Raw genomic sequence first — 25,177 nt, 5'->3', positions numbered from 1 at the left:
TCCAGAAAATCTCTGAAGTCGTATACCAAAGGAATATAGTTATTTGCCTTTTTATCATTTTGCCATTTTCTCTGTTTTAGTATTTCTGCATTATGAGAGCTTTGCACCTGTTGCTACTCCTCCCACTCTGCCCTTATGCTGACCAAACACTTCCAGGATTCTGTCAATTAAGATAGATCATGTGGATTTGGGGTCTCTTTGTGTTTGTTCATTTTCATATCTTGGGGCTAAGATGACTATTATCAATGTGTCTATTATCAATATGTCATGAATGAAAATTAATTTTCTCCTTTCAAAGAAAACACTTCTCATATGTCATGTCTTGGTTAACACATGTTTATTAATGAAAAAGTACACCAAAAAACAGTTTATATTTAATTTTGCTAACTCTTAATATGCTATAACTCCACCATTTCCTCAAAGCACTGTAGAGGCCAATTTGTCCTGCCAATTTGCAGGACATATAATAGCTAGCCAGGCCTGTGATAAGTTATGTGATAGGACACAGAATGTGGTTATTTTCAAGTCTCAAACTTTTGCTTCAGCTTTTAGAAACATTAGATGAAGAAAACTTCTCATCAAAAATTTTAAAGTGCAAGAAAACATTGTGGAAATTATCCTGCTGTTAGCATAAGCCTGGACCTTACAAAGGAACCCACTGGTAGCCAGCTCTTTGAAGGATAAGTCCAAGTAATTGCTACAACATTCATTTGCTCTAATAAACAAATGTACAGCCCCTATATGCAGATCTGGTTATTATTAATGTATCTCTTTTCCCCTTCAAACGCTGTCATATTTGCTAATGCCAGGTGTAGAGAGAACAGGGCATTTACCTTATTTAAAAAACTTACTCAAGTCTATTATTTTTAGCTACCAAGGGCCACTCTTCCTCCAGGCAAATGGATAGATCACAACCTTGGGGCTGGTTTTGCCCCTTCGAATTTCCAGCTAAGTTTCATATCTTCCCTGCCTTGCCAATATGTTACCTTCTGTTCACATTAAAGATAAGACAGAAACTCCATGTGAGTTTGTGAAACAGAAGATGGAAGAGATTACCCAAGAAGATCTCGGGGTAGTATGGAAAATTCCTTGGCCAAGCTACACAAGTGTGGACACTGGCAGGAAACAGACCGAAGAGCATGAAGAATCAGGGCAGCTTCTCCATTTATATTGGCTTTGGAAAAACACACTCAGAATATGTATAAGTACTACCATCACCCGATTCACTTCCTCTCTGTCCTTCCTTTCATGTCAGGGGGACCTCAGATGGAGGCAGTCTGAGATGGTGACTCTGTGGGAATCTCCAAAGCTTCTGCTCTGCCTCCAAACAGGAGACCAGGAATATCTTAGGTGAAGACTTGTAGAGAAGAAGGCTGGCAAAAGTCCAAAATCATACACAGGTATAGCCCTCCAAGTCCTCACAGCAGAGCAGACATGGAAACCAAGAGAACCTGTGTGCAGCAGTGGTAGAAAATGTAACACTGTAATATAGTGTTCTATCCATGGTTCTCTCTCCCCATCCTCTCTGTGTGTTTGTGTTTGTGTGTGTTTCTGTCGCTATCTATCATCTATCTGTCTATCTATCTATCTATCTATCTATCTATCTATCTATCTATCTATCAATCTATCTATCAACTATCTCCATGTGTAGGAAAATCAAATGGACTGAGAGGAGGGGAGCAGAAATCCACAGATGGAAGTGGAGATTCCAGGAGAATGAAGAGAAGAAAAGCTTAGTTTGGCCTGACATGGTGGTGCACACCTGTAATCCCAGAATTTGGGGAACTGAGGCAAAAGAACCTTGAGTTCAAGGCCACCCCATGCTACACAGCTTACTCTTTCTGAAACCAATTTACAACAAAAATGAAAAGAAAGAATGGAAGGAAGGAAGAACGAATGAAGGGGGAGGGAGGGTCTGAAAGAGTAAGAAAGACAAAGCTTTATTTGTGTCATGAAGAACATGCAGCTGTGTGGCTTTAGGTCTTAGAGACACCAAATTTAATTGATTCATATTATCCATCATAGATGTGCAGCAGGTAAGAGCTCACTAACACATGTGCGCTCAGACCTGGTTACAGAGTAGCAGCATTTCATACCAGCTAAAGAAAAGACACTTCAAGGTGGTCCTGGGGAAAGAGAAAATCAAGGGGGAAGGCCGAGTTTCACACCAGACTTTGGCTTGAGTTCTTTTCTCACATGGCTGCTAAGGACCCACAATGGCTCCAGGGGAGCTCTCTGGCATTCTGAACATTTCAACAGCACACACTACTTGGCCTCTGCTGACGTACTATAATTTTGTGGACTTACAAGATGAGGATGGCTTATTTAAGGCTGAAGCTGTCTTGTCTGGAGAGGAACTTTTGCTAGCCTCCTGTTGGGATAAACACCCACCGTGACCTCTTTCACTGGCAGCTGCCATTGGAGCTGGGATTGATGGGAGCTCTGCGTGTTATATAGACACGGAACGAAACAGTGCCTTTGAACTAAAATTAGAGGGGAGGAGAAGTATTCTCTGTGAAGGTGGTGATTTGGGCTATTTCTCTGCCCCCATTCCATAGTTATGATCCTTCTGATCAAGTCCTGTTGAACTCAATTTGGCAGAGGGATGAGTTTCTGGACAGGGGCTATGTGCAGATACTGGCTTATAGCTACAGCACTGACATGAAGAAACACTCCACCTAAAAGCCTCCAAAAATCACTAATGAGATTTTTTTTTCCCCTGATGCACACCACCTACCTGCCACCTGCCACCTGCCCCACTCCCCACCTCCCAGTGTGGTGAAGTGTTCTTACCACCCCAGCTCAGGGTCCTTGAAGCCTGTATTTGTGGAAACTAGATTCTGTAATAAACAGAACAAGGGCAGTGAAATGCTTGCAGCTGTTCAACTTGCGATGCTGTAGTCAGAAAGTGTGCACCCAACTTTTCCTCTTGATGTTAATTTCTCTTCATCTGTCCTACTGGAGCAGTATGCAGAGCTGAGAGCCTTTCCTGTGCCCGAGTCTAATGAAATATAATTACTTTAAATCAATCTCTGGGGCTTTGGATTTCATTCAGTTTTCACCTTCTCAGCACAGGGTTTTTCAGGAGAAGCCCCATAGCATTCCACCTACTAATGCATAGGGAAAGTTCCTCTCAAACATCCCTATTGCTTTTGTCTGTGTAAGCTTTTATTCCCCTGGTCTTCTGAGTTCAGTGTGGTAGACAGTTTCTGTCTTAATGGAGACAACTGAAAAAATCAGCCTATGGAAACAAACCAGAGCCTGCACTCGACCCCATGTAGTCTGGGTGACTGCATCTTTGGATGCCTATGCCTTGGAGTCCTTCTTTTCTGCCACTTGGATTTCAGGGCCTCATGTGACTACACACTAGGTCCATGTGAGAAGAGGTGCTATGGAGTCAGAATAAACCTATAGCTGTTGCCAGTCATTTACATAAGAGCTGTGTAAAAAAAAGTCCTGGCCTGAGGCCACAGAGGAGGTTCCAAACCCACCTGAAACAGCTGCTCCCTCTTGGAGTCTCGGGTTTCTCTCTCTTATACTTGACCAGGGATGAGTCGGTTATTCCAAAGTGTGTGCCTCAAAACTGCAAACAGCTTTCATGAGCAAAGTGTAGGAGACTCTGGGCAAGCAAGTTTGAAAAGATTCTTTACTGAAAAATCCATAGAGGTCACATTAAATATTATGAAGAAGACTTTGAAATTACAAAGTGGGATGCATGAAAGATAGTATATTTCTCAAACTGTGCACCGTCCAATCCTTTCCATTTTTGAGTGTGTGTTATAGGGGAAAGCGTTCTGCTGGACACATTGCACCATAGCAAAAAACCAAGTTATTTTTAAAATTTGTAACTGAGGAAATACTTTTCTTCTGTAATTTCCCCCTTTGATTGAAAATCATAATGAATATTTATAGGCAATTTCATAAATTACTAACAGAAGATAAATAAAAATATTCAGACATTTAGAGTGCTGAAGCCAAACCTCACTTTAAAATTGGCATTTTCAGAGTGGTAGGAATGAGGCTGTATGAATTATTATTGTATCTATTTGATGAGTCAGACACCTTGATAAATTATCTCTTTGGATTATCTGATTTAATTATCACAAGAATCTTATGATCTTTACATTTACAGATGAAGAAACCAGGGTCTGATGATATTTCATAAATAATAATAATTATTGCAAGATCATATAATCAATAAGAGACAGAGGCAGGGCTTCCACTCATTGTCCTGATAGCAATTTAATATTAAATATATTAAATCTCTATATCAAATAACCAATTTATCAAATCTCCTCCTTCCTATACCCCTCTTTGACCACCTTCCATACCAAACTAGAAATAAACTAACTCTAACAATATTTCTCTTTCATGTAAAATGTTGAGTTAGCATGAAATAATGTTGAATCATTGACCTCTTACATGTACTTGAAATATATGTATATATATAACAACTAAATGTTACCAAATGATTTATTATGATTGGTGCTAAATTACAATGTATATGAAATGGAGTCATTATGGAAACACATAAAAATAGTTACCTAGTTTTGTAATTATATTCACACAAGAATCTGAAATATAGTTTCTGTTCTGCCATTTAAAATATATCCACAGAATTACTTTTGCAGTTTTTGCCACACAATTTTACAATACTGATACTGCACCGGTATCATCTACCATACTATAAGAACAAAACAAAGTATGAAAGCAGTTAATAGAAAATGATTTTTTCCATATCCATCAGTGATTCCAAAGAAGATAGTTTGTTCCCATTGGCAGTGAGGATGGATGGTAGTCATTAGCACTGCAGACTTTGCATACATAGACATATGTATGAATACACCCATGTGTTGCTCAGGCTATTGCTCCATCTGTAGGTATTTGCCTTTTGAGTTGACCAATGATTGCTGTGCAGTTCTACTGGGACATTGGTAGTATTCTTTTTTTAACCATGTTTCTCTCACAAATCAAATATACAAGAAAGAAATACAGCAGGCTAAGATCTACAGTGCTACAAAGCAAGGTAAAACAGTTACTAAGTTATCAGTCACAGCAGCTTATGTACTTTTGCTATTCACAGACTGCAGACTCTTGTTGAATATCTGAGCTGATGGAAATTGATGACATATAGACATGCATTCATGTGAGTCCATAATTAATGATGTTTATACTGTAATAAGCACATTCATTTTAACACCATTCAGTAAACAGATTCTCTTAGGGCTTGAGCTAAATCCGCTATCACAATTATACACAAAAGAACCTGTAAACAAGTTGACGTTACACTTATGTACAAGCAAACTGCCTTGGAGAAGCAAAGAGGTAATTTCAATGGATGTCCCTTGCTGTGTATCAATGTGCAACAATCTGACCCATCATCAAGTGCTGGAATGAGGTTAGCAAAAAAGGAACATGAGCAAGGCCCCTGTCAATCACCATTCAGTGTTAGCTCCAGCAAAATCCAGATGCCTCCATGTGGTGTAACATCTCATTCAAAGCATCAGAGACAGATGCAAAGAGAAATGTGACAATCCCTGCTGTATGTATCTGGAGATCTCAGGTAGCCTATTCAGCACAGCCCCAAAGTTGAGAAGGGTCAAAGGTGATACGGATAGTATTTAAATACGTACATTGAATTTAAAGAAACTGTTCTGTTTATTGGGTTCTAGCTCGTGCTCTGCTTGGTTGTGAAAGATGTGGAGAATGGGAGCTTAACTTTTTTTAGCTTCCTTCCACCATCACAGTCACTCATCACAGACTTAGCTGAATGCTATTGTCAGCCTGAAGAGTGTCACTGGAAGCTGATCCCATTCACAAATTTCAGGGGAACTTCTGAAGTGAAGCTCTCGTAAGTTAGTTTCTCCAAATGTTTTAGATAGGATACCATTTCAATAAATCATGAATCTAGTTTCCTATACCAAGAGACAGTAACGAGCAATGTTGGTACCCCCACTTTCCCACCCTGCGTGCTTTCCAAAACTACATTGCCATGCCATTCTCTTAATTAGGCAGGACGTGTTAAGAAAATTCTCCTGATTCAGTTTCCTTTAAAATAAAAAATAAAAATAAATAAATGGGGAAAAAATTGCAAGGGAACTCAAAGACAGGATGATGTAAAACTTCCCATCCATTCCAAAATGTTGGGAACAAAGAAAATTACTGCAAGAGTTCTCAAACTTCATTAGAACATTTCATTAAAAAGCAGGAAGAAAAGGTTTTTCTTCCTCAAGCCTTCAAGACCACACATATAGAGGGCTTATGGAGATAATTTGTCCACTGGGATACCTTGGTGTTTGGTTCTGTGGGCCCTCCGCATAGGTCCCCAGGAAGGAGGAATCTTGCTCTATCAGCTGAACCCTGGCTTGGGAAACAGACTTTCTTTGAAGGATCAGGCTTATGTGCTTACAAACTGATCCCAAGAAGCCCCAGGGAAGACTGCATAGGTTCACTTCAAACACTTCTCACATTCTCCCACAACCTCCAGAGCATTTGACTCTGACTGAGAGCATAGTGTACCTTTTTGCCCCAAATTTAGACATTTGGCTCTTCTGTCTGTAGGATATCCAAACAAGTAAGACGTGCTTTCTTTCATCTGACTCTGATCCTCCTTTTCTGAACAACGTTTTGATACTTGTGTGAACAGGCTGAGAAGGTGATTGGCAGGAGGCTAGAGAGGGTTTGGGGTGCTCGATGAGCCCTGGAGAGCTGGCGCCTATTTACAATACGTATATTTTAAACTGATTGTTGTAACTTCAACATAGTTAGACCGATAACCAGTGTCACTCATGATCACGCAGGCCGCATAGACCCCATGGACTACGAGAGAGCAATTTCATCAACAGGTGAGTGAGAGAGCCCTGGGCAACAGCCAGTGGGTTTCTGCTGTCCTTTTCTTTTTCTTTTCTTCTTAAAAATCACCACTTTCGTTTGGTGGCATTTTGTTTCTTTCCTTCTGCTTTGTTTTGTTTTTGTTGTGAACATTTTGAAACATATAGTTTGAAATTCCAACCCGTGGTTTGGCATTTCTTTAAATACAGTTTTATCCATAGAAGTTAAATCTAGGTATTTGTATCATATTCTCTGTATCATTAATAAATATATACATTCATAGTAGAAGAGAATCCTGGAAACCAGAACTACAATAGATTATCTAGGAAACCAATATAAACTGTAATAATTAGTTTCCTAAACTCAAAATTTCAAAGTTTCAAGTTATGTGTTTATGTGTATACATATGTATAGATATATAGCTATTTGTATATATATATACATCTAGATAGATGTACACACATATATACATATATACATGCAATTTATACACCAACACACAAAACACCAGATACCCATACCCCTTACACACACTCGTGTATTTCACTGCCAATTTTTGCTTTATTCCCCACCCCAGTTCAGAAGAGTAATCATGAGATACTGTGGGAAGCCAATTCATTTGTATTTTTGATCTGACTTGAATAAAAAATAACCACTAATATTTGCAAAAAAATCAAAATGAGAAAGCAGAAGGGTACATAGATACATGTCTGTATAACACATGTGCACAGCCACCCACCTGGTGTATGTCTTTTGCGTTTTGTCCTGGTACCCTGTACACAGCATGGCAAGCAGTCTCAGGTACAGCCCTCCTAGTACGGAAACCAGCCTAGGGTGAGCATTCCTTAGGGCTGGACAGGTGTCATAAGTTGTGCACTATGACTGCCCCCCAAAGGGTTTGGAGTGCAAAGTAAAGTCCATGGCAGAGAGAACAGAGACCTGCCTTCCAAATCTGCCTTTTCTTTATCTCCTCTGGAAATTCATGTCTGATAGTAGTTTTGGTTTTAAATAACCCATTTATTTTAGAAACGGGGCTAGGCAGATATCATATTGGCTACCCTTCACTTAAACAGTAAAAGAAAAAGAGAAATAGACAAAAGTTCATAATAAAAAGGAAAGCGGTTATTTGATGGGGTGGTTAAGTTCATAGCCATTGGAATACAATAATAAGCCCAGGTGAAAACGTGTTTCTGCCACTGTTTTTATGGGCCTGTATGCCACATTCTCTCTCTGAGTGGTATTGAGTTTATCTGTAAGGCAAGCAGCAGTGACAGAGGCCAGGGGGGTGTGGGAGGGTACATTGTTAGATTAGTATAAGATTTAGTGAAATGTGGTATGTTAAATACCAAGTAGAGTTTCTGGCATGAAATGACAAATTGTTGATAGACATTCCTTAAAACTTGGTTTTTAACTGATAATTCTAATATGTTGATCTAATATACACACATAGGATAAATATAGAAAACATACAGAAGTAATATGTTTGGGTGACATGAATTCAAGTTCTTTATCCAAAATTGGATTTCTGAGTAGTTCATATTGTTTGTTGCAGTGATGTTTACACGGCATGCATTCCACCAATATTTGATGGGTACATACACAAACAAATATATGATTGATTGATTTAAACTCTCCAGTCTTTAGTTTCCCTTTTGTGAAATGGGGATATGGTAATTTTTATTCTATCACTCTAATGCTGGTCTGATTAATTTAAAATAGATACCAAATTTTTTAAGGCCACAAAAGTTTCCTCAGAGAGTTGGCATGTGCCTACTAGATGAGGCTCAGCATCCAGGGCTTCTGAGGCTTGTCATGTCTATGACAACATGGAATGAGAACCAGACCTGTGCAAGTCTATGAAACAAGGAAACATATTTTCAAGATCTAAGTGCCGTCGTTAATGAGTGGATATTCAACCCAAATAAATAAAGTATACAATGAACAGTTAAAATGATGGAATCTTTGGTCCACTATAAGAACTTTCTCTCTCTTCCTAATTTTGTGTCTGAGACCTTGTAGTCTACTAAAGTCTCAGAAAGCATTCCAGCGGAGTCATGCAAAACCCCAAAGACTCCAAAGTGCTTTCACCTGACTGGCAACATCAACAAAGTATAATTGGGTGAGGAAGGCAAAAAGACTCATCTAGACATCACCTGGCTGCCTAAGCCACAGGCTGCCACTTCCCTTTCATGACCCTGAAAAAAAAGATGGTGTATTCCTTCTTCTAAACCTCAGCTCTCACATCTATATAAAGTGACGGTTGCATCAGACGTCATAAAAACCCACATACACTTAAGTTGGTGATTGTTGTTCTGTCCTAGCTTGTGCCTTGACCAGGAGGTTTTTTTCTAGACACGGTGCAGAAAGGAAGTCATGGCTTCTAGCAGGGGGAGGGAAAGGATTCATTTGTCTTTAGGGGCTGGCCACTGGGAGTTTGATCATGCTCCAATGAGTGGGCAACATAAGTAGGACTTAGTGTATTTCTTTCTTTGTGTGTGTGTGGGTGGGAGGGGGGTGCAAGGGTGAGAGGGTGGACCTGGGAGGAATGGGAGGTGAATGTGATCAGGGTGCACTGTATAGAAATCCTAAATAATCCATAGAGGTATTATGTTGGGGAAAAATAAAAGAAAGAAAAAGAAATGTAAAGCATTCCTTAGTTAAGTTTCTCATCTTAGGCAGTATTAGGATTTTTTTTTAAAGGACAATTCTTTGCTGTGAGGGTCTTCCTTGAGCACTGGAGGAGTCTTGTCTGTCTCTCATCTCTACTCACTGGATTTCAGCAGCACCCGTCAGTCATGACAGTCAAAAATGTCTGCAGGGATTGCCAAAGACTGCTGGGCCACAAAATCATGCCTAGTTGGCAGGAACTGCCTTAAATGCACACAGCCTAATCAAACCAATAGAATTTCTAAAATTGTTTGTCTCCACACAAAAAGATAAACTACTGACCCCTGGTCACAATGGAGAAAAACAGTTAATGACTGACATGAATTCTAGTTTAACTTCCTCCAAATGCATTCTTCTGGGCTTCAGTTGTAACCAAGTGCTAGAGCTCTTGCCCCCCTACCCTAGACCCTGGGTTCAATTCCTCACACTACCTTCTTTTTCTTTCCTATTTGTTTGTTTATTTTTATGTAAGATTTCATTCTTGACTTTACACATCATGACAGGGAGTTTGATCACCCCACACCCTAGACATGTGTAATGTTTTAATAATATCAGGGGACCAATATTAATTAGTCGATATTTTAAATGATAACCTATTGTTCAGAATTTAAAAATACATTAAATTTTTTTCTTATGTACTCACATGATCAATAACCACTGGCCGAACAGGAATGTAAAAGCAAGGCATACACCTGTGTGTACACCCATACCATGGACACACAGATGCAACTTTACAGTAACTCTTCACTACTTGGCAATGCATCAGTTCTCTGGTTCTGCTTCCATCAGTGACAGATAGACCCAATATCAGGAAGAAAAAAAAGAGAGAGAACCTAAACTTTTGCTAGTTTTTATTGTGTAAATTCAGGTAATAGCTAAAGGTTCCTTCTAAGAATAACCTAAACAAGACAGAGCAGATCACAGAAGCTCAGACTCACTAAATCCTTAGTTGGCCTCTAAGTGCTTTTACAAGGCTGATTAACAGGAAAATTACCCCTACCCTCCTCCAGGACAAACCATGTGATAATTGCTGGGTTAGGGAACATTTTGTTCTTTATCTTTTTAAAAATAGTTTCCCTAAATAAAGGATGGCTGACATTCTAGGGCTTAAAATTCATTACCCAATTAACAATGCAATTTGTTCACAAACAAGAGGAATTTGTTTTTTAAAAAGGTTAGGAAGTTGGGCCAATAAAAGCATCTTCCCATTTGGGTGCAGAGCAGGGAAAGCAACAGACTGAAACAAATTGAACTATTTGTGTGTGTGTGTCTCTATGTGTATGTGTGTGTGTGTGTGTGTGTGTGTGTGTGTGTGTGTGTGTGTGTGTGTTTATATTGACCAAATAATCTAAGTTAGCTGCTCAAGGTCATCTATTTCATTAGCTGTTTCTCACTTCCTTTTGTATTTATTTAAATGTTCTTTAATGCTCACGACAAGTTAATTATCCTACTTCCTGTTCCATAAGGGCATTTGTCATTTATCCAGTTATTCTTCTGTTATGTGCTAGGGTCAAGTGGGTGAGTCATTATAACCTTCCAACCTCTGTGGTGTATGTGTGTATGAGAGAAAGACAGACAGACACAGACAGACAGACAGACAGACAGACAACGGAGGGGGGGAGAGAGAGAGAGAGAGAGAGAGAGAGAGAGAGAGAGAGAGAGAGAGAGAGAGATTATGGTGTGGCAGTCTCTTCTGGTAGAATCACTAGGGAAAATTACAGCACTTCACTTCCTTTGTGTCCTTACAGTTGGGTTGTCACCATTTTTAATTCCTTCTGTCCTTTCTCGTATGCTTATTCTTATACATAGGCTTTTCATTTACATTTTTGGTTAACATTATGATTCAAAAATCTCCATCATCCATGAGCCTCATATCCTGTTTACGTTAAACTGGACAAAGCAAGTAATTCAATGGTTCAGGATTGTATTGATTAAACAGCTGAATCCATTGATTATTCTACATTGCATTGGTGTTATCTGTGTATTTCATCAATGGAACCATCTTTGGTGCAGCATAGTCATTAAATTATGGATTACTTTCTGGCTCCTTTGACCCAAACTGAGTAATAAAATGAACAGCTGGCACAAAAAGCATCATTACTTTCATTCCCTGTTGGGTATTATTAAAATACGCTTCTCTCAGAGATAACCCCATCCACCTGGGATAAAGCTATAATGATGCAGGCTTTCTGATTGAGGAGCAGAGGCCCATCTGCCAAAAGATAAAGCTGTAATGATATAGGCTTTCCGACTCCAGGAAAAGGCACAAACATAGACCTTATGGGAAGAAGACTTTGGTTGAATGGCAGATGAAGTGATAAAGGGATTTTGGAGACATACTGTGGCCTAGTCCCGAAGCATGATTTTATGGACCTTTCATAGACAGTGAAAGGCACTTGCTTTGAATTATATGTTGACTTCTCCTTAGTTACTCAATAGCATTTCTTGAGGTGTTGTCCTTGGACTATCAAAATTATTAAAGATACTAGTTCAAAATGCAGATTCCCTGGCCCTGCTTCAAGTTTTACGAATCTGACTCTGAAGTCTACATAAGGGGATCTCCTTTTCAGAAAGTGCCATAAGTGGATTTAATGTGTGATGAATACCAAACTACAAAAGTGTTTGCAGCAATGATCACTGGGGGAAAATCCCCTTTCCAGTGTCCATAGCAAAATGAGAAGAGCAGACATTTCAAAGCAAATACTGTGGCTGCATCACAAGGCTGTAGTTATTAGAGCTGAAGACTCTTCTTTCCACAGGGATGGGGAGTAATAACCATTTCATCTAGAACCAAAGTGATGAAGGCAATATAAATCAAACTCATTCCAGCATGTTTCATTTCCTCTAATTTCTTTGCAGATATCTATCATTGTATAGTCCCTTACCAATGACATCTAACTCCATTGTAGGTCCAAATACACACTGCTCACTCTGATTCTTTCTCTCGTGTGTTCTTTTGACACTATAAGAGAAAATAAATAAATTGGAACAGTAGGCCATCAAGATTGCAAGATGCCAACAATACCAAGACATTAAAGAGAGAAATGGCCCATGCTAAAACCTATAACTCAGCATGCAAATTGGCAAAAACATTTATCTGCCACAGAGTCACCAGGGGGAAAATAATTCCCTTCATTTTTCCTTAGAAAATTGTTATGTCAAGTAGAAATGACAAAAAATTCATCCTATAAGTTCACAGAAAATATCTTATTAATTCTAGCAAAGATCAAACATAAGGCCACCATTACTCAAATTCCATGACAATGTATCCAATGGTAGAGAATGCCAACTCTCAGCTCTTCTGGGTTGGTCTACTCTACTATACACCAAATTGGAAAATTGAAGTGATAGCAAAGAAAAGTTTGAGAATCAAATTTTGACTTTCATTGTAGGAACTGTACTGGAGTAATTTTTTTTTAAATATTGTATCTGCCATTTTTTTCCTTCCTTGGAGCGTGTTCTGCTTATTAAAAAAAAAAAGATACTCAGAGGACTGGAGAGTCTGGAGAAGCAAACATAATCCAGAATCATAAGCAGGGGTGGCTAAGAGAATAAATAATGAACAGACACCTGCCATCTGTGAGAAAGGATGCTTCTGAATCAAGCAAGGCCAAGTGATAGGCACATTTGTCATTACACTCTTCCTCCCTTTTAAAAACGCAGCATGCATGCATGTCCAATAGGACAGCTATGCTGATGTGCACAGGAATACATCACAGTGTATTTTGGAAGCCACTTCACAGGGTCACTCATGACTACATCAGTGCATTTTTTTTCTGAGCAGTGGAAGAGGTAACTATAAATTATGTTAACACGTGTTTTCCTTTTCCCTCTGTTGTTTGCATAGTGTTCCCTTCTTAATAGTGGATAGGAGGACTTTATAAATATGTCCCTGACTTCAGGAGACTACGTATCTATTTAATGACCTCCCCAAGTTCGTAGAATTTAGCCTTACAAGATTTCAGAGAAGGCAGCCCAAATTCAGTCTATACACATGTCAAGTCTCATTCATTTGACCATCCAATACTATTCATTTCTTGATAGCAACAATGTGCAGCTCCTGTCAAAATCCACATTCAAGAACTGGACTGTATATAATATTATTCTGTCCATAACTGAACTTAGGGCTCAGAAGCCAGGGATACCAGAATGCTTAATCTCATGGTTCACTTATCCGAAGATTATTCCCAGTGTGTTGAAGACTACAAGGAGCACGCTAGATAACTCCATGCCAAAGGGAACCTAAGACTTTATGTTCTTGGTGCCTCCTCAAAGCCTTCTACTAACCCGGGCTCTATTGCTGAACATGTCAACACCCTCACAAGTGAATGCCATGCTTTTGGTCTTTTCTGTTTAAACATTTGACCACAGAGCAGATGCCATTTTACAGGTAGCCCAAAATGAAAGTGATATGTTGTTGTTTTTCAACAGATTTCTACTACTAAGGTTGTTTGCTGTGGGTACAGAGTATCTGGGAAGAAAAAAGAAATTACTTAACAACAGAGCCTGCAGAACATTGTTATAATACTTTGGGTATAACATTTTATTTCCTATTTGAAAACAGAAGTAGTAACTATGGGTTGATGACCAGCCCACTTCTTGAGTAGCTCACTGTCTTGATACAATTATGATTAGGGCTGAAATTTAAGGAAACTTGGGACTTTGGCCAATTTATTCAAATCTCAGATTCTCTGAAAGCCATTTCAGTGAGTCAATGATCATCTGGTCAGTAATTTACATCCTCTGTCTTCTGATCCATTAAGATCCATGATGCTTCTCAGTATCTTCTATAGTTACTATGATGGTGTCTTTGATGTACCATCAAGAAACACAGAATGAAGATGCATTAGTAGGCTTTACACAAAGCTATCCATCAACTATCTGCTAAAATATTAATACAAAAAAGAATACTTTTATAAATGATAATTTTCCTGGCAACTCAGCACCCAAGCAAACTTTCCTTTTTCATTTAAATAAAATTTTAAACTCTCTGAAGCATCAGGACAAGAAAGTATTGCCTTATCCTATTATCCACCTGTGTAGTAAAGAATTACAAAAAATTCAGAAAGACTAACTTAACGGGTACCAATAAATCAACGAGGAGATTCTTAAATAATAAATGTACCTAAATGAAGGTTTTCAGAAAGAAGAAACTGGTCATCAGATTTTCCTCCCATAGACATTGTCTGGTTGTCTTTATTACCTGTGCTAATTACACATATGTGTGCACACATGTACACACACACACACACACACACACACACACACACACACACCAAAAAATTAGGAATGTTTGGCACAATATAGTGACAAATCATTTTTTCAGTTACCACTGAGATGTGTGAGGAATGCTGAAAATTAAAAGTTGTCTTTGGACGTTCATTTAGCACAAGTGAACAAAAGAACTATTGAGAGATTAATAGAAGACAAGAGTCATGTGGATAGACATTGTTAACAATTTCTTTTGGACTGTATCTATACAGGTCAGGAATATATTTTTTTAAAAAGCTTAAAAAGTCAAATTCATAACTTTTGTGTTCCAGCCCCACCCACTTGGGTCATTACAGACATTTTAGAAATGGTACAACTAAACCATAGTATGGCCACAGCCAAACCCCAGGATCCCAAAGGCAACCAAGCCTGGCTATAAGCAAGCAACAATGTACAGGTGTAGTTTAAAGTTCGTATGAGAAATTAGGAAGCATGTGGGGGTACAAATCCTCTAAAGCAAGCAAACTGAAGGCTGGATGCATCTTCAATTATTGTGTGTTGTTCACAGCTTCACAACTCATAAGGATGCAAAGGACTTGCCTGAATTATACAAAAGGCCTCATCAGGAAAAATGTGGGCAAATTAGAACTCTGATTCAGGTAGAGAATGGTGATCATCAAATAAGAATGGAGAAGGCTGAGTGCAGGGCATCTCAAAGCTGTGTTTATGGATGAGAATATTTGCTAGTTTCTTAAAACACCAACAGTGTTCCACTAGCTCATCTCCCTGTCTCCTAATGTAGGGAAAGAGCACAGCAGTGCAAAGGAGCCTGGGGAGGGGGTATTCACTTCAAAATAAGAAAGAGAATTCCTTGATGATGGGAGCCTACTCAGCATTAGAAAGTGTTGCCAAGGGAGGCTGGAAAATCTGCCCAGGAGGGTTTGAATAAAGAGGCAGAGGTTCCTTTGTCTGACGTGCTCTTGTGGGGGCAGCCGGCAGCAGGGTGTCAGTCCTTTGCTGTCCAGCCCCTGGGTCATGTGCATCTGTTGTGCATATATACAGACATATATTGTGCTTGTGTTGCACAAGTGCTCATGCATACAGAGTCATTAGAAACTGGCACATAGAGATCTAAGTGAAAAATCATACACATCTGCCATTCTCCCCCCCTCACCCCGTAAACAAAAGGAAAGAAAAAATTAAAAATCTTGATATATGCCACTGGATCATATCTCTTTCCCCATCCTTGACCAAAGGAAGGAGGCAGAAAATGAGAGGGAAAAAAAAGAATAAAACGGTTTGGGATAGATGACTCCCAAAGCCCGTGAGCTACTCACATGTAGCCAGCTTTCATTGTGTGTAAGACTCTCAGCACATGGGACCAAGTTAATAAAAGACAAAGGACAACACAGGAGCGCGCTTCTGGTTCCACATCTGAAAAGAAATCTACCCTGTGGATTTACACGTTACGGTGAGCTAGTTAAAGTAGGCAGTAGTACATCAATGGACTATTGTGTTCTAACAAATGTGGATCATTAGTTGTCATTTTCCTTTAACATATGTCTTCCTTTGGGGAGGTTTATTTCAAAATGGTGACTATCCCCAGCCCTCCCCTATAGATGGTACTTCCGTAAAAGTTCAGACTGCCAAGGATGTTTTCTCTCGGGGAAGCGATCTGGAATTTTTATCTTCAGGAAATCCTGGATGCACTTCTCCAGCTCTTCTTCAATGGAGAGCTTTTCCTTCGCAGCTTTCTTTTTGCTGCTTATGTTCGACTCCCTGGAGCCCGACGTCAGAGTCCTGAGCAGGTCACTTTTCCGCCTCATCTCCGACTGTTGGATCAGCTGCACGGGGCCCTTCTTAATGGGCCTGTCCAGAGTCTGGATGTTGCTCTGGCGCGTTACAGGACCACAGATCACCGTCTCCTGGGGAGAGCTGGCCTCTGACTGGCTGTCGCAGCTGGAAGTGGAGAGGTCGTTGCAGGAGGTGCCGCTCTCCCCTTTGTCCCCTTTGCCGTTCTTGCAGCAGCAATCGCAGTGAGGGGAGGACCACCTGGAAGGCTCACCTGAAAGGCAAACACAGACCCCGAAAATGAGTGCCAGCAACTCAGGGTGATGCAGAGGTACACGTTAGAACTCAAAGAATACGGGTGATTCACCACAGCAACATCCAGAAGCTAAGTCATCGGGGGGGGGGGGGGGGGGGGGGACGTCCATCACTAATAGAAGACCGTGCATCTAGCAGAATATGGTGTCCTGCTTAAGCACACCGGCACTGAACTCAAGAGCCCCAGTCAGAAATACCCAGGTGTTTATCAGCCCTGGCACTTGACAGACCCAAATTTTTAGGACTTCAGTAGCACTAACACCAAGATAAGAATTTTCTTACTACCTGGAGTCTTAGAGATGATTTAGAGGAGACAAGTGGAATGGAATGGGTGGCAGACAGTAATCTAAGAAAGTGCTTGCCAATTTTACCATGGGTAATATTAAACCCTCAGGTAAAGCCCCACCTGTAACAGTCAGGATTCAGGAAGAGGCTATCTAAGGGGAAATGGTAGTGGTTAGTGAAGAGGGCTCTGGCCAGCCCCAGCATCCCATTGGCTCTCCATCATCCTATGAGCACAACAGCTCCCTTTGGCATTTGCACACATGGAAACACCAAGACCCAGAGAACTTAACAGATATGCCATGGTTTGAATAGTTAGTGGAAGAGCTGAGATTTGAATACAGATGTCCCAAGTGTTATAACCAAGTCAATTAACTGCTTCCTAAAACTGTTTCCTGTCTGTAAAATTCTTGCTTCTCAAAATACTGTTCAAGTGTGAATTTCTCTGAAGTCCCTGTGCATCTCTCCTAAAAATGTCTACCTCCCCACAGGTATGGCTGTACTTTTTAAGCACCTTGACTATTGCACAGTACTGCCTTATGTGTGTCCCAGCAGCTATTAGACCACCATCTTCCTAATGTAGACACGGTGATGTGTTTATTGTTGCAAGTCTAATGAAACACCCAAGGTATAGCAAAGAAACTTAATAATACAGAGCATCCTAATAATAACTTTTAAGAGCTGGATCTAGCCATACCTGAAGCTAGTCTTGTCAGTGGGCTTGTCAATTATGTGATCCAAAAAATTCCCTTTTTAATTTCAGCCAATGTGAGAGCTTCTGTCCTCATCCCTTAAGTGTTGACTCTTGAAAATTAGTTCAGCAGTTTGGAGGCAGAGAAATTTTTCAGGTATACAGTTGGTGGCTTAATGAACTTTGAAAAATTCACAATCATGGCACAAAAGAACTTTTTCAGACATAAATTTTGGCCTCTAGCCTTCCAATCTCTGAATAGCCCCAAACCTTGTAGAATCATTCTATGTACTGATCATACATTACAGGTTGGGTGTTGTGCAATATTATTTTAACTAGGCAAAGATGTGTTAACACTTTATTTATGCTGCTGAATATTATTACTTTAACTGTGTAAAGGTGTGTGACATTTATTTACGCTGCATTTGTTTAATGATGTAAAGATGAGTGTTTAATCATGTAAAAAATGTGTTGCATTCATTTCACCATGTCTGCCTAAGGCACCTGATTGGTCTAATAAAGAGCTGAATGGCCAATAGCTAGGGAGAGAGAGGAACAGGTGGGGGCTGGCAGGCAGAGAGAATAAATAAGAGGAGAAAAAGAGAGGAGAGAAAGAGGGAGAAAAGAATGAGAGAGAAAGAGAGAGACACGCCCAGGCCAAGAAGCCACACAGCCCCTAGCTAGCAGTCAGGAGAAGCAGTGAAAGCCAGATATACAGAAGGAAAGAAAAGTGAAGATCCCAGAGGAAAAAAGGTGGATAAAGAAAAACACGATAAGTTAAAAGAGCTAACCAGAAATGAGCCTAAGCTAGGCTGAGCATTCATAACAAATAAGAAGTCTCCGTGTTATGATTTGGGAGCTGGCTGGTGGACAAAAGAGAAAGCCTGGTATAGCTGGGCATTTCAATTCACCCACTTCACTAATGCCATAAAAATATGAAGGAAGACTAATATCCTTATGATAATATAATAGAAAGATAATGAAATATTTTCTAAGATTTATAAAAATGCAGTTTGATTTTACTATGTCTTATTCTTATAAAAAATAGATATCATTATCAAAAAATCTAGTTCATTGCCATTTCTAATATGGTCAAAGAAATGAACCTATTTAAAAAAGTCACCCCTTGACTTCCTATGTAATGTCTATATTTCTCATGTATAAATGATTCTCATACTTGACAACTAGTCATATTTTTTTCAGAAGAAGTAAAAATACTTTTCTCTAAATCACAGCCCCAGAATACCTAATTTTTGCACACTCATAGACTCACTTCTAACATATGACTGAGTAATCATTGCATTTATACAGCTATTAAATTAAATGCAACAATCCAATTAGCCAAAAGGAATCATAATAGCAGTAACGCCATAGCTATTCTCAGTTATTACAACTAAATATCTTCTGCACAACAGAGAAACTGCTCAACATGTACCAGCTGGTGCTTGGAAATATCTACAATGAAAAAACGCTTTCAGTCTGCCAGGGGATATTGAGGGGAATATTTCTCACCTCTAGTCAGAATCTGCCTCAGCTGCCTGACAACGGCATTCTTTACTGATACAACTCAATGCGGGGTAGTTCCAAAGAATTAGACTAAATAAAAGTAATCACTTCAGACAGAAGTTTATCTAACTTGGTCCACTGGAGAGTGTTTAGAAATTAGATTTAGCAATGAGGAAAAGAAGAGGAAAGAAAGGACTAGAATAAGGAAGGGAAATGCAGGAAAGAGGCAAGGAGGGTACATATATATACATACATATTATCTGGAACATACTTGTCTATCACCTTAAAACAAGGTGACAAAATACTTTAGCCATAAGCCCTCTGAGTCAACAGAAATGTATGTTCCTGCCTGGGAGTTCTCTTCCACAAGGAAGTTCCTTCAGTCACCGAGGCTCCAAAGGAAGTTTGAATCTTCTTAAGAGTCTTTAAGCAGCACCCAAACCCATATGTGATCGACCCCTGTGCACTCACGTGCAGCCCTGCACTGCATTAGCAATCAAGGGGCCTGGCACTGCTGCAGCTTGTCTCCTAAAGATGTTGGGAAGATCCCGCATCTAAGTGTCATCTGGGATTTTCCAGCTTCCAGACAAAGAGAACTGTTACCTTCCACTCATCCTGGGCACTGTCACTCTTACAAGGAAATTGAACAACTTACTTTTGGTGTAGCTTGTCACTACTGCACATTTCAATATGGCATAAGAACATTTGAATATTTATGATTTGGGCAAGGTAATTTATAAAATGGCTTTTGGGGTTTTTACATTCTTTTGAAATCAAGGAAGAAGATGGGATTAATATAGTCCAGAGTCGATATGAAATTTGAAAATAGTCATGTTGAACAGAGATGTTCAACATTTCCTTCTTGGAAGCACTGCGTCCAACTACCCTCTTCCCAAGAATGTAACTGAAGCAGAAGTATGAAACTAGGGTGGAAGGGGGCTGCAAGCTCAGGGTGTTTTGCCTTTGCAGTCTCTCAGAGGCATGCTCCCAAACCTTAAGAAGTCATGAAAGACCTAAGCAAGGCCAGTTTTGTAATGTAAGGTATTCTAGGACTTTTCCAACTGTGGAAAACAGCAATGTCACAAATACCCCGGGGCTACAGATTTAAATACTTCCACTCCTAATTTGGGAGGTTTCAACACTACTTGGAGTCTTTCCATTTAGCTAGAAAACAGTTATAACAACTGATTGGCCATATATAAGGAGAAAATTATTTCTTTCAAAGAAAAGTCTAACTTAATAGTATTAAAAAGAGAAGAAAATCCAATGCCTTTCAGAGGTTTATTAATTGCTAAACCTAAAATTTGATAATACCACTTTTTTTATAAGCCATTTCTGAATGTGAGAGCTTCTGCAACAATTTTGGTATCTGGCACATAATAGATTTTTGATAAATGTTTGATGAATGAACAAATGTGCTAAAAATATACTTTCAGATGTTTCAAGTTGAAAACATGGCAGAAAAGATCTCAGGCTCCAGCATTAGGCACAACAATTTGAAAAGTGTGAGTCTTTGGAACAGTTACTTGAGATCTCTGAGAGTCACCTGAAAAGTAATTAAACTAATAGTTTTTGTTTATAGATGTTTGAGGAAAATTAAATGAAGTCATTGAAGTAAAGGATGCCTCAGTCTACAGCACAAAATACGTACTCCATTCATTCAAATATAATTGGCAAGCCAGACCTCAATCAGCATAAACATTTCAACAAGAAATTTGACTGATATAATGATGATTCTGCTACAAATGTACTGTATACTCAATATTTACTCATGGCTCAAGTACCTCATTAACAAAGACCCTGCAGCAGAGCTGGACACAGTAGAAAAGTATTAACTAAGTATCTGGTAATGCCTGACCTGCCATTGGAATGGAGAATAATGATAAGCATAAAAAGTATCTAGCAGGTACCATGAGACCAGGAATATTTCTAGAAGAAAGGAGTCTTTCAGTGCAGTGCTTAAAAGTTAACAAGTAGATGAGTCCTCTAGTATAAAAATTTACTTGAATTATTTAAATGCAGGATAGGAAGAACTTTGTATTTTAAATTAAATGCAGGGAAAGTGGGAAAATCAGCTGTCCAAATATCTACATTCAAATCTTTGAATATTTTACATCTCGGCAAAATCAAGGACCAGTCAAGCAGATGGCATGACTGAGGTGTCCCAGCTTCCACAGAGCCCTGAGTACAGCGGTTCTTACTGGTAAGAAGTAGGAGAGGAAAGCCTACAAAATATGAATCCTCCATGAAAAATTCAAGGCCAGCTGAGTGAGACATGACTTAGCAAACTCACAAAGTGCTTATGCATTTTTAAAGGCGGCATCTCTATAATCTACCCACACTTCAAATTCTCCACCTGCTAATGACTGTGAGTACAGTGTACCACATTACAGCAGTGGCTGGGAGAGCTGTCTACCATGTCTTCTCTGTCGATGATGTAGGAGCCTCCCAGTCTGGGAGAGAGGTGGCCAGATTTAATTTATCAAGGCTGCTAAAAGATACTCTTGGCTTCACAGTTGAAAAGTCAATCATGAGCAAATTGATGTTTTTTCTAATTCTGCTAACCTTTGAAGATGCATTGAATGGTAGAGATTGGGAATAGGCAGGCTGCGCAAGCTTCTGGACACAAAGTTCTTAAGCTTGACACTCATCATTTCTTGCTCTTGGCAGACATTTTCTTTACCCAAGGGCAATTGGTGTTGGGTGGGCCCACCTGGGATGCCTATTTAAGAGGTAGTGTATATGAGCAAGGAAAGATAATTAAGCCATCCACACATCAGTCAGGAAAACATGTACTCCACCATTAATCTTAACGTGGAGAATTCAATAAAAGGTAAATAAACAGACATTAGAAAGATAAAAGTGACACTGAAGAGATGATCAATCAGAGTGACTAGGGGCTACAGCTACCGTCTGTAAAGATGTATAGAAGGGTGTGCAACTTCTAAAGCCTAAACAGTTTAGAAGAGGTGTCTGGTGGAGGAGGGTCCAGATGCCTGAGGAAGTCTGCCACACTGCTGCGGAAGGTACCTGTACGAGTCAACCTCTTAGATCATGAGGAGAGAGAACAGCTAGAGCCAATGGCTCTGGGTCAAAGCAAAGCAGATGTAGCTTGAAATAAGCCAGGAGTACTTTTCAGCTGCATGTCTCACACCTTCCTCCAGCATCCCCTACTGACAAAACCTAACAGCTGTGTACAGGAAGAGTGTCTTTGTGTGACTGGTTAGTTGGGGCGGTGATCCTGAACCCTAGTCCTGGCATCACAAAGCATAGCCCAGAAGGGTGGATCTGGAGCAGAGACAGTGCCTTCAGAACCAGCACATGGATGCTCTGAGGGATGACAATGTGTAAGACACCCTCTGGGCCAGGTGGAATGTATTTCACAGGAGAGTTAGTACACGGCAATAAAGAAAGCCATGATCTCACTTCAGTTCCTGCCCTCTGCCCCTTTTTACACTTCAGGGATCTCAATTTGTTCTCCCCTTGCCAGCAACACACATTCTTCTCATCTACACCTGCTTAACCTGCTCATATCAGCACAAACACAGCTGAAATGTAACTTCACAGAATGAATTGACCATTCTATTCCCCAGCACAATTAAAGGTCATCCTAATCTCTTGTCCCTGGCTTTTAGCTTTTATACTTTCATAACATTGTATATGTAGAAGCCTGACATTCTCTCTCTCTCTCTCTCTCTCTCTCTCTCTCTCTCTCTCTCTCTCTCTCTCTCTGTACATACACAGTGTATATGTGTATTCTTCCAAGTTTATTAATTTAATGGTTGTTTTCTACATGAAGCTGTAGGTTGTATCAATGTCCTTCTGAATTCTATACCATATTAATATACACAGGTCAGGCTGTGAGAGTATATGCTAGGGTATATGTAAATGTTCAGTAAATGTCTATGCATAGGACAAATGAATTGAACAGAAAACTGATATATATATATATGTGTATATATACATATACATATACACACACACACACATATATATATATAATATACCATATGATTAGAGATTGTGTGTATGACAGAGAGAGAGAGAAGAGGAGAGACAGAGACAGAGACAGAGACAGAGAGACTTAAAGAGACAGAAAATCCTTTACAAATAACTAAAGACCTCTGACTCATGAAGATCTTTAGAAGAAGTACTATTAGGATACATCTAATATAACCATGATAAAAATAGGATGGCTTGACAGCAATCAAATTGCATGGCCTATCCAACAAATTCAAAGTGCCTTATTTTGTATATGACTATGTGTGTATAAATTAGTCCTCATGTATAATGGCTTGTTAATGTAAAGGACCTTGCATTATTATAGAACTTACATAGAAATCAAATTTCCTAGCTACTCTATCTATGCTTCATATTGGTATAACTTTCCTATTTGGTAATGTTCAGACACACCTTCCCACCTCCGGTTTTAAACCCGTTAGGTTTTAGGGCAATGCAGTGATTTGAATAAAGCTGGTAATCCTGAAGCTTGGCTCGCTGGTTTGGTATCTTCTTCTCTTAGGCAGCTTGTGATGGCATGATTATTTCACTTTTCAAGGACTGTTTGCTCTCTAATTGCCTTCTCGCTCATTTTACTTCATTGCAGCCTTAGCTTTTTTCCTCTTTCTTTTAGCTAAGGTCACACATGATTACCCTGACCCCCAAAGTCCTTATTAGTCATCTAGTCCAAGTTCTGTGGCCCACACTAACCCCTTTCCTACCTGCCTCCATTCATTCTAAAAATTTGCCTTTGTCCTTTTCTTCAACTTTTTTTTTTTTGTAAACTGGGGCAAGTTTCCTATGACCCACCCTATGTCTTAATCAATATCTAGGCCACAAAGGGAGGCTATATGGCCCTGATGTGAATAGAGTTTCCTAACATGACCACAGTGGGTTATGCAGGCTTGATGTATGACTCAAGCTAGGTGGATGTGAGCCCTCACTGGGACTGTTCTGCTAGAACATATGGGTCATAAATGCTGTATTCTGTGGGAGGTTGCCAAACTGGGAAATGTGAGTCCAACAGCCATCTTTCACACCAGCTGGGGAAGACATTCATGGAACAGTGAGCCAAGGGAGACAGGAAAAGCTGAGAAATAGAGAGAAACATCCCATCATTTAGCAGAGTCTCAATTTGGCCCTAGAGACAGATTTATAATCTTTAGGCCTGGAAATTCTCTATTTCTGATTAATCTAGTAAGAGTTAATTTTCTGAAGCTTATAACAAGATTCTTGAATACCATATCAAACTCATATAGGCACACTTAACATCTATTAACTGTATCCATTTCATCATCTGAACACACACACACACTCCCAACACTAAGGATGCAGAAGGGGAGAACTACTACTACTGCAAGGCTGTCTAGAGAACGACTTGTTTCTTCTCTCCGGGTGGTGTCTTGTTTATCACTTTATCCCTAACAAATCTAAATAGCATTTGAAGCAACAAACTAAATCTACGTCACCATCTGTTTTGCAAAAGAACTACAGTTGTGAACAAGGCCACAGCTATCCTCCCAGTCAAAACTTCAGCATAATAATAAAAACATAAAATAATGCAATCGATGGAGGACCCCATAGGTGTCAGTCTTCATAATAATCCATTGATGCTCTTTTCCTTTGCTTTTCGTGAGGATGAATGCAACTTAATATTAAATTAGCCCAATCCAAAGTTACAAACTTGAGAAGTGACAAGAGCTTAAACCAAGATATTTTGGGTTTTGGTGAAAATGTGTTCTCTCTCTCTCTCTCTCTCTCTCTCTCTCTCTCTCTCTCTCTCTCTCTCTCTCTTTCTCTCTCTCTCTCTCTCTCAAACACACACACACACACACACATTCTGCAAGAGATATTTGGATGTGCCAACAGGCAGCAAGGGTTAAG

General features: G+C 39.6%; 1 protein-coding gene across 4 annotated transcripts in view; it reads right to left on the bottom strand.

The window, feature by feature from the left end:
- Positions 1-3,628: 3,628 nt before the first annotated feature.
- Positions 3,629-25,177, bottom strand: part of Kctd16 (potassium channel tetramerization domain containing 16) — a 293,096-nt gene continuing 271,547 nt past the window's right edge. For 2 of the 4 annotated variants that reach the window (XM_052742084.1, XM_052742085.1), the window contains exon 3: positions 3,629-16,774. In XM_052742084.1, coding sequence (XP_052598044.1) covers positions 16,323-16,774 — 452 coding nt within the window. In that variant the 3' untranslated portion in view covers positions 3,629-16,322. The remainder of the gene's footprint in view (positions 16,775-25,177) is intronic. The other 2 variants (XR_008219151.1, XM_052742086.1) reach the window with 2 other exon arrangements.

Source organism: Peromyscus californicus, unplaced genomic scaffold (assembly GCF_007827085.1).
Source record: "Peromyscus californicus insignis strain IS unplaced genomic scaffold, ASM782708v3 Scaffold_17__1_contigs__length_78620276, whole genome shotgun sequence".
Classification (NCBI taxonomy): Eukaryota; Metazoa; Chordata; class Mammalia; order Rodentia; family Cricetidae; genus Peromyscus; species Peromyscus californicus.
The sequence above is the reverse complement of the archived record's forward strand: the minus strand, read 5'-3'. Positions and strand labels throughout refer to the sequence as shown.